Source organism: Otolemur garnettii, unplaced genomic scaffold (assembly GCF_000181295.1).
Source record: "Otolemur garnettii isolate 467f Iridium unplaced genomic scaffold, OtoGar3 scaffold00156, whole genome shotgun sequence".
Lineage (NCBI taxonomy): Eukaryota > Metazoa > Chordata > Mammalia > Primates > Galagidae > Otolemur > Otolemur garnettii.
In genome coordinates, this window is record NW_003852551.1 from 4136820 (window position 1) to 4147357 (window position 10538).

General features: G+C 33.6%; 1 protein-coding gene across 3 annotated transcripts in view; it reads right to left on the reverse strand.

Annotated features, from left to right (window-relative positions):
* Positions 1–10538, reverse strand: part of EYA3 (EYA transcriptional coactivator and phosphatase 3) — a 105520-nt gene that overhangs the window by 73532 nt on the left and 21450 nt on the right. For all 3 annotated transcript variants that reach the window (XM_023519108.1, XM_003799831.3, XM_003799833.3), the window contains exon 2: positions 2769–2869. In XM_023519108.1, the coding sequence (XP_023374876.1) occupies positions 2769–2801 (33 nt within the window). In that variant the 5' untranslated portion in view covers positions 2802–2869. The remainder of the gene's footprint in view (positions 1–2768; positions 2870–10538) is intronic.

Sequence of the window (10538 nt, forward strand, 5' to 3'; positions counted from 1 at the left end):
CTTTGGGAGGCAAGTGAATGGTTTGAGGCCTGAAGTTCAAGACTAGCCTGGGCAACTAAGTAATACCCAGTCTCTACTAAAAATTTTAAAAATTAGCAGGACAAGGCACATGCTTATAGTCCTAGCTACTTAGAAGGCTGAGGAAGAAGGATCACTTGAGCCCAGGAGTTCAAGGTTGTAGTAAGCTGTGATAGCACCACTGCACTCAAGCGTGGGTGACAGTGCACAAAAAACTTGAATATAGAGTACTGTCTCATAAAAAACTTGAATACAGAGAGTACTTCTGGTAGCCATAGCGTTTTTAATACTTCCAGTTCGCCATATAGAGTATTGTCTCACAAAAAAACTTAATACAGAGAGCACTTCTGGTAGCCATAGAGTGTTTTTAATACTCCCAGTTTGCCAAGAACGGCTTTGGTTTATGCTTCTTATACTAAACCCAACTCAGGTTTAGCATGTCCTTTCACTCTTTAAGTGAGTTCTGGTTTGGCCAATAGTTGAGAAAGATGAAAACTGGAAGAAAAAGATTGAGTGATTTCAAGGTAAATAATAACTACAGAGAGAACCATTTCTGAATGCAGGGAAGGAGGAGGATCGATAAGCAATAAAAGGAAAGGGAAAGAACCAAGTCAGAATTTATGTTGCACTGTGAATGACAACCTGAACAAAATCTCTAGATAGAGCAAGTAAGTAGTAGAGAAACAAGAGAAGGGATAATTCCATAAGGAAGAGTCAAGAAGAGGCAATAGCAGTATAATAACCTCCATCAGTAATATTTCTCCCTATATACAGGTAGACAATTCAGTTAAAAACTTTAGCTTTATTTATCATCACAAGATAGGACCATTCTTTCTCCTAAAAATATGATGTTTATTCTTCTTATTCAATTTTTAGTAATTAACCATTCTGTTTTTTCTTAGATTTTATATTTATCTATGTGGCATACATAAGTCACAAGCCTAACTAAACTTAAAAATTATTTATATTTCCCCTGCAATCCAGTCCTATAATCAGAACCACATTCTTTATCCAACTCTTACACACTAAGTTCCTATTTCTTTTGCCCTAAATCAACCTAGGGCTAGGTAGTGGACAACTGGAGATAGCCCCTAGGCCACAAAGCCTGCTGGAATTACTCAAACTAGCCAAAATTGTTTCCCCTACCCTGCCTTGTCTTTCCTGCAGAAACCTCAATAAAGGCTGTGGCCCATGCCTTTCCCTCTTTTCTACCTTCTGACCAAGCTTCCCCCTGTGGCCCCGAATGGCATGCTGTGCCTCTTGTTTTTAGGGAAACTATGAGTAACATTAAACTTTTCTTTTAATGGCACTGACTCAGCCATCTTTATAAATTAAGGCCTGAGTCACAAATCAGTAAGGAAATGATGCCCCGTGACCATAACCATTTATAGTCAGCAGAAATTTGGTTTTAAAGAGCTTCAATTTCTTACCTTTCTCTGAAGTAACAATCAGGTTTTGCACATCATGTTACAGAAGTTGAATAAAATGACAAGGAAATGAAGCAGAGCAGAGAGATGACTCAGCCTCACAACTCTCATTACCTTAAATAGGTAATGAGTAATTAACAACATCCATATTTCAACAGTATGTCAACACTTAAATAAGTCTTCTGAAAATGTGAAAAATATAACCTCCGTCTTACCACATTAAAAATTTAATGACATAATTTTCCTGGGTACATTTAGTATCTATATAATTCAGCTATTTGTTCCAAGAGTGTATATCCTATACAAACTACCAAAGGTAATTTTTACCCTCACCATTTCCCTAATTATTAATGGCGCACCAGGGATTGGGCTCATAATTCATATATTTCTAAAGGTCTTTTTATAAGTTCCTTTTATTGTCCTAATTTTACACTTAAACACCTCAACTGAGAGGGCTAAAAGAATATGGCAAAGTAATCCTCAATACACATTTCTCAAATGAAGAAAGATATTAAAAATATACTAAAGGACTTAGTTGTTTAAATGGAAGCTGTTATATGTTCTTTTGTGATGTAAACAAATATGTTGTAACATAAAAAAACCCTATTATTTGCTTTCAAAATTGAAATTTTTCTAGGTTGGATTTTCATAAAGAAAGTAAGTATGTATCATTCTGCATTCTCTCTTAATATGAATGCAAGAGGCCCACCCAGGATAGCAAAATGAATCAGTTTTATTTAATTTCAGAAAAAGAAACTGAAGACAAAAAAAAAAAGTCCCTTTAACATAAAATTTATCATAAAAGAATAACACTATTGCTTTCTTTTTCTAAATGTTAAGAGCCAAAAAACAAAAAGAAGGTAAATCCATGTCACTTGGGGGCATTTAAAATAATTTTATTATATAAAATATTTAAAAGAAATTAAGAATTCAATCTCATTTCTAAGATCTTATCTGTTTTTAAAAATTAGCTAAAGGTCGAATTATACTTTCCTCACTTTTTAAAAAATTAAGTAAATTAGGGAAATTTAGGTACAAATAAAACTAAATTTTCTGGCAGTAATGATGATATACACTGCCTGGTGAGTGAGTAGGCATCCTCTTTTATTTTCTAAAAACTGTAACACTAGTCATTGATTTATTTTTAAAGACATTTCCAAATACAATATTTACTTTGTAATGCTAAATTTTCTAAATAGACTCCTTAGCATTAAGTTAGCAAAATGTAACATTTGGATCTATAGCTACAACTGAACAATACTGAAAATCTCTTAAGGTTAACTTTTCTATAATCAACTTTAAATTGATAAAGGAAATACTTACTGGTTGCTCTGGTAAATCTTGTTCTTCTTCCATGAGGCCCAATAGGTCTTTATTATGCTTATGTGACTGAATTGCAAATCTCTCTCAGAAGTCTTCACAGTCTGTTTTTTAAAAAAGAGGGGGATTCAAACCTTTATATACTTGTAAAGTATTATCATTGAGGCCATCAGAAAATAACTTTAATATTTTGCTGCCCCAACCTTTCTACGTGACTTCCAATCTCAAAATCTCCAACTTGCACGTGGCTTTTCAAAACTGACATGCTGCACCAAGTCAAGAGATATGTGTACAGAATGACTTTTATAATACCTTGCAAAAGTCAACACGTGGAGCACACTTCTGCTGGTTACTATAGTGCCTAATGCATTAAACATTTTATAATGACAGCCATGTGCAGATAATAAAATAATTTTTTTAAGGATTAGAGTTACATTAAAAATGATAGAGTCTAGCCTAGCTAGAAAGTTATGATAACATCTAACCTGCTTTAATGTGGAACATTTACATAACTGTTAACACAGACACACAGACTCACTTTAAATAGGACAAACTGGAATATCAATTAAATACATTCACAATCAACTATCAGTCTATGTGTAATGAATTTAAAGGAAAACTCAATTCTTCTACATTTTAATAATGAAAATAAATATAGTGAAACCTTGAATTTTAGAATCAAGGAAAAATAATCATATAAAACTAGGACCCAATTTAATTCTGAAACCCCCATAGTTGACCACCTTCCTACAGTGACCACCTTCTTAAGGTGACCTACTTTTCATAGACCAGACATGCACCACATATAGTCTACAGAAGTTCCTTATGTTGACACCTCTGTATGTTGACCAGTTTGTTCCAATCCCTCGGGTGGCCAACTTACAGAGGTTCTGCTGTAATGAGCTTCACTGCCTAGTCAATAAATAAAGCAAATATAGCAAAATCTTTCTTTATTCAGACCTGCTCTTCCTGTCCTGATTTTTTCTTTTTTTTAGAGACAGAGTCTTACTTTATTGCCCTCGGTAGAGTGCCATGGCGTTACAGCTCACAGCAACCTCCAAGTCCTGGGCTTAAGCGATTCTCTTGCCTCAGCCTCCCAAGTAGCTGGCATTACAGGTGCCCACTAGAACCCCTGGCTATTTTTCTGTTGCAGTTTTGCCGGGGTCAGGTTCGAACCTGCCACCCTCGGTATATGGGGCTGGCACCCTACCCACTGAGCCACAGGCACCACCCTCTGTCCTGATTTTCAAACAAAAGAAAAAAAAATAGGATTCTAAGCCCCATAGTTACCGGTAAGACCACATTATTGTGTCTCAGTGAAAAAAGACAGAAATTAGCTAAGTACAGGGTAGAATTATGCAATTAAAGTTCATGTGCAATTTAAAATAGTTTAACATAGTAAATAGCACATGAACTTTATGGACACCCTGTAGATCATAAAAATTAAATACTCTATTTCCATATAACAAAAATGAGACTAGCACAGCTACCAAACAGACGCAACTGCTTGTCCTTTTAAAGTCACAGCTATTTTCACTTCTAGCAACCACTTTACCCAATTCAACCTTTAAGTTAAGAATCACACTGCAGAATTTAAAAAGATAAATATAGAAAGGAAAACAAAAAGCTTTGGGTATGCCAGTATACCACCAATCTCTTATATTACTCTGCTTTGGTGCAATATAATACATTTTATTTTAGAGCCATACTCCAGAATGGTTAAAGGAGAGAAAACACGTGTAAGGGATGCAATTAAATGCAAAAGTGTTCAACTCTGACACAGCTTTATTCTCTGTCTTGATCTCGAGTATCAAAAGAAAAAAAAGTTTAAAGGTCAAAAACACTTGATACCCATTGCACTCATGTGTGGCTCATACACAGAGTCTTAAAAGCTAAGTTCTCCTACTACATGACGCAGACAAGCGGTGCTGCAGAATTACAGAGTGCAGTAACTAAACCTCACAAGAGCTATCTTCCCTGTACTTGTTTTGTTCAACTTAGAAAAGCATAATCAATGTGACGTGAAGCTGATTCACAACTGTGAAAGATGAAACATTTTTTGTTTTACCAGTTTATATCTTCCTAAGTATTAAGTTGAAAGTCTTTTCTTTACCTTACGGGATTTTAGTACTGTCTAAATGTACATATACAATTTCAACCCATAAGAGAGAGCAAAATAGGACCAAATCATTAGGGAAATGTAACGCCTTTAATACCTCATTTGTTGACCCTTTGGGTAACCAGCTCTCATCTACACAAAAAGTGAAAATATTCGATGTTTTCCATTACTGTCAAAATTATGATCTCCAGCATATTCTCAGCAAAGGAGAGGGAGAGGATAGCCACATTTCCATTCCCCTGGGAGAATGGTCATAAATTCCACCTCTGGATAAGAGAACAGTCAGAAGTTTATAAGAAGATGAAGGAAGAAGGCAAAGAAGAATGATAACGCATGTGCTTTAATTTTGTTTTTAAACATGAAAACTATTTTAAAAGTCTGAACAACAACAAAGGAGAACATAAGATTATTGGTCAAAATGGGGAATGGGTTTTAAAAAGTAAGAAACACCACTCTGAACAGCAGGGAAATAAATTCTCAAACCACACAAAACCAAACATTAAAATTTTGAATTTTGTTTTGTAGAAATATGGCAATATTAAGTTGAATTTATAACACAAAAGACAAATCTGCTATTTTTCTTCATTAAATTCTTGATAAGCTAAGAAAACCTTCTTTATGGGAAAAATTCAAAGACACTCCTTTCCACTTCTTCTATTTCTTCAAAAATAAGTACACTTTGTTGTTTCCATATTTAAAATTACCATTATTTTCTTAGCTTTTCAATTTAGGGGAATAAAAAAGGCATAAATAATTTCTCTATGTAGAAGAACTTTAAAAATCAGGCTCAGTATCTCACAGTAATTGGGCAATGACCACTAATAATTATGATCATCTTAAAACAACAAAGAACAAGCCTACAAAGAAAGAATATGCAATTACAGAATCTTCTGGGATTCTACTGGCAACATGTGCTATGTAGGGAGTTTGCAAACATACATTCTGGCACATTTGTGTATAAAATGTATTAATGGTAATAATTTCTAATGTGAAAGACCTGAAATACAACATACTATGAATAAACACAAGAATGCAAGAATTTAGCACACTCCCAACATGTATCAATGTTCTAAAACTTTTAATATTAAGATCTTACACCATTTTCTGCAAGTGGCACATGCTACATAATCAAGTCACATTTACCAGCAATGAGATAAAAGTGTTGTATAACATACACACGATGGTACAGTACTTTGTAACAAAAGATGTACAAAATTACTATAAAATTCTTAGTATTAATTTCTATGTATTAATTCTAGAGTTTAATCTGTAGTAGGTGTTTCCTCTATTAATGTAATCTGACATTATTCTACATTCAATGATATTCACCTTTTAAAATATCAAATAATACATTAGCTATGACAGAGAAGTGGAAAGTGGATTCTTGATGTAATTAAAATAATATAATTAAAGCTTAGTTAAACAGCTGATGAAATTACAAAACATGTTCTGAACTCTGATCTTTGAAGTACCTTTAGGGCATTTAAAATAGTAAAGTCTTTTCACAATTTTCTAATTTCCATTCTTACTATTGATTTCTAAACACAACTTTTTTATCACCTTTTTTGGAAGGAGAGCTTGTCACTATCCATCTGACTTCACAGACAGAATTCTAGGAAAATTTAAATTGACAACAGAAACAGATTTCCTAAGATTCCACATTTCCCTACCTGCAAATGCTGACAATGAAAAATAGAAACTTCAGCTTGGTTCCTGTAGCTTAAGTGGCTAAGGCGCCAGCCACATATACCAGAGCAGGCAGGTTCCAATCCAGCCCGGGCCTGCCAAACAATGACAACTACAACAACAACAACAACAAAAATAGCCAGGCGTTGTGGCAGGCACCTGTAGTCCCAGCTATTTGGGAGGCTGAGGCAAGAGAATTGCTTAAGCCCAGAAGTTGGAGGTTGCTGTGAGCTCTGATGCTAGGGCACTCTACCCAGGGCAATAGCTTGAGGCTCTGTCTCAAAAAAAAAAAAAAAAAAAAAATAGAATCTTAGGTTTAATTCAAGAAAGTCACATAATTTTAAATACTATTGTGATTTTACATGTTCACAAACAAAGCAGAATCCTTTTGTAATGTGACAGCCATAAATTTTATTTTTACTCCTTAAAAGTTAGAAGGAAAATAATTAGTAATAAGTATTTTATTCCAAAATTCTAATTGGATTCCTACCTCATACCTTCTGTCTCATACCAAGTTCAACACACCATGTATATTTTTTAAGGCACAGAATATTCTGGTTCAAGTTAGGAAAAAGAAAAAACACAAAATTAAAAATTAAATAAAACAGAAAATAAGGTCAAATTGTTTTCAATGAAAACGAAGTATCTATCACTCTTAATTACAACTTCAAAATAAGTGTTTAAGTAGAGCAAAAACAGTCTGATTATAGTTCCTAGAAGGGGAACGTGCATGTAGCTAAGCATGCACAGAGATAGATGAGAGTTAACTGAGTATCTCTGATATAGTCCTATATAGAACAGAGGTAGTCCGTAAATTTGATCACTGAAGTTTATGTACTGGCCCTTCCAAAGCCTTAGATATGTATTTTAGAGCATATCAAAGAACAGGCTACAGAAGTTTCCCTGAGTAAAATTAATAGCATCCTTACCAAAATTAAAAATAACAGCAATAATATCAAAAAAGTAATGTATTATCACTTAAGATTTTTATTAATGTGTAGATTATTTCAGGATCTAGAAGTAGGTAATTAGTAAATGTTTACCACAGCATCCTCAAATACATTCTTGTGTATACCTTGAAGAATGAAAACAAAAGCGAATTCTAATGGCTTTAAGACAACTGCTTCAAGTAATGGTATTGAACAGTTACTGGCTGGTGCAATGGCTCTAGCCTGTAATCCTAGTACTTTGGGAGGAAGACCCTATTTCTACCAGAAAAAAAAAAATTAGCTGGGCACGGTTGTGAATGCCTATGAGTCTCCACTATTTGGGAGGCAGGAGGACTGCTTGAGCCCAAGAATTTAAGGTTCCAGTGAGCCATGATGATGCCACTGTACCCTAGCCTGGACAGGAGAGAAGGTCCCTATTTCAAATAAATAAATAAATAAATAATCATTGGCCTATATTAAAGAATTCAGAAACAAGTGTCCTGATACCCTAAAGCCTAAAAATAAGGAATTAAAAACTCCCAAGAGATGCCTGAAAGTGTGAACAGTACCAACCTATATAAGTATACTACACTTTTTCCTACTTTACTGTGGCCATAACTTTTGTAATTTGAGGTTCAACAGCAAAACTGGCATGAATTTCTTTTTCTTTCTTCCTTATCTCATGGATAGAAGATTCACTCTTACTGTAGATCTTAGCAATCGCAGCATAAGGTTTCTTTACCTTCCATATTAAGTCAAAAATATTCACTGTTTCACTTAAAGAAAGCACTTTATGGCTTCCCCTTCGAATATCTGAATTGCAAGCATCATTACTCTTGCACTTTCAGGCAATCATTACATTAACTAAAAAAAAAACAAAAAACGATTACTTGAACACAAGCACTGTGATACCTCAGCAGAACACCTGGTAACCGAAAGGGCTCCTAAGTGAGTAACAGGCAGGTAGTGCCTGTGGTGTGGTTACGCTGGACAAAGGGATCATCACTGGTCAAAGGGATCATCGTTCACATCCCAGGCAGGAAAGAAAGGGATGGTAAGAGTATTTCATCATACTACTCAGTCTGGTATGTAATTGTAAATAATGATTAAATCTAAAAAGCATTCAAAATACAAAATAAATGGGGAAAAAAATCAGTATTTAAGAAATATTATCAGGAAAATGGGTTATCAATGTGGAAAAAAACACATCCACATCATACAATATGATTAACTATAAATATATAAAAAGCTAAGCTTTCAAAATATTTTAGAGAAAACAGTATAGCAGAATTATCTTATTGAGAAGGAGATAAATTTATGGGCAATAGAAGAAACCATAAGCAACAAATCAACAAAACCAATTATGTAAAATAAATCTAACACTGAAATGATATAACAAATGAATACAGCATCTCAATAATTATGGATAAAGTTCAATATCTACAATATAAACGAAACCAATTCAACATCTCCCTAACATCTATTCTGTGTCAAACAGTGACTAACACGTAAACCTATCAAAGGATTAAAGACAGACAGTTTAAGTCACCACGAAGATCAAATCTGTGCTTGAGAAAAAGACTCTCACGACTAATTGAAGAAATACAAGTTGCAATATTCTTAATATACTACTTCATACATATTAAACTACTAAGAAAAAATCATTAAAAAAAAAAAAAAGAAATCTAAACAACAAAACCAAGTTATCCAGGCTGTAAGAAGACAAGATATATTCAACCACAGTTATAAAATCATATGTACCTTCAGACTATCCCCCAAATAAAGTATAAAAGAGATCATAAAATTGGCCATGACCTAACCTGTATAATTTTTCTTATTTTCCCCAAGAATTACATATAGGGGGAAAAGCTAACTCCATTTTAAAAAACAGTATGTAAGTTTGTTCACAGAAAGGAAAAATTATAAACCAACATGTGAAGAATGTTAAAAATGCCATCCTAATTCTATAATTGAATATCTCATATTAAAATGAAAACTGCAACCTATTTTATAGAAGCTTATCTAAAAGGTAAAATAAATGTAAGGTTTTCATTATAGTTTAACAATAGCTTACATATAATTTGATGTGAACCAAGAGAGATACAGAGTTAGAGTTGTATACTAAAATGTTTAAGTACATACTTTAAAATGCTTCTACAAAAATGTTCAAGACGCTAAGCTAAAACTAGACACACAATCCTGTCTTCTTATTCTACTTTTTCCTCAGAAAAAAATGTTTAACTTTGAGAGAAAAGCAATTTAAATTGCAGAGATCCTTCCCTCACAACGAAAATCTTGAAGAAGTATATGACAACAGCATAGTCAGAAAGATTTCATGTTATCTCCTTCATAGGAAGTCATTCAAACATTGTGCACAAACCCAGGATTGGCTCCTTTTGTGGTTCTGAGCAACAGCATCCAACAGTTCAAAAATTTTCCTTTACAAGAAACTTCATATTTAGTTTCATTCTGGACAGAAATTATTCACTCCTGCTAACGCAAGAAAATATTATAATGTAAGATACTACAAAGGACATAAAGTATTACAGATTGTTAGAGGTAATCCTTATTTTAGAGTTGGGGAAATTAACCAAAGAGGTAAAGGCATCACCTCATGAACCTGTAAATAGCAAAACCAGTGATGGAGCCCAAGATTCTGAACACCCTTGAACCTGAAGCTTTTTTCTCCCTTTATGTAAATTGAGCACATAATCCTTTTTTAAAAAAATTACATTCCTAATATTATTAGGCCATTTATTTCTTTTCTTTCATTAAATCTCTTAATTATATTACTTTGATCTTGCAGAATAACATAACATGTTCTTAAAGTTTTAAAGTATTTTAACTTTATAAATCCATTCAATGTACAGACTGATCGGTACTTTAGGGACCTCATAAAAATCCAAAAAGAAGATTCTTTCTTTTTTCTTTAGATGAATTAAATGTAACAATTTAGCTGAGCAAGAACTATTTATGAATCCTTAGCCCTTACAACCAGAAGTTCAGAAGGCTACCTTAGATTCTTGTTTATGCTACTTA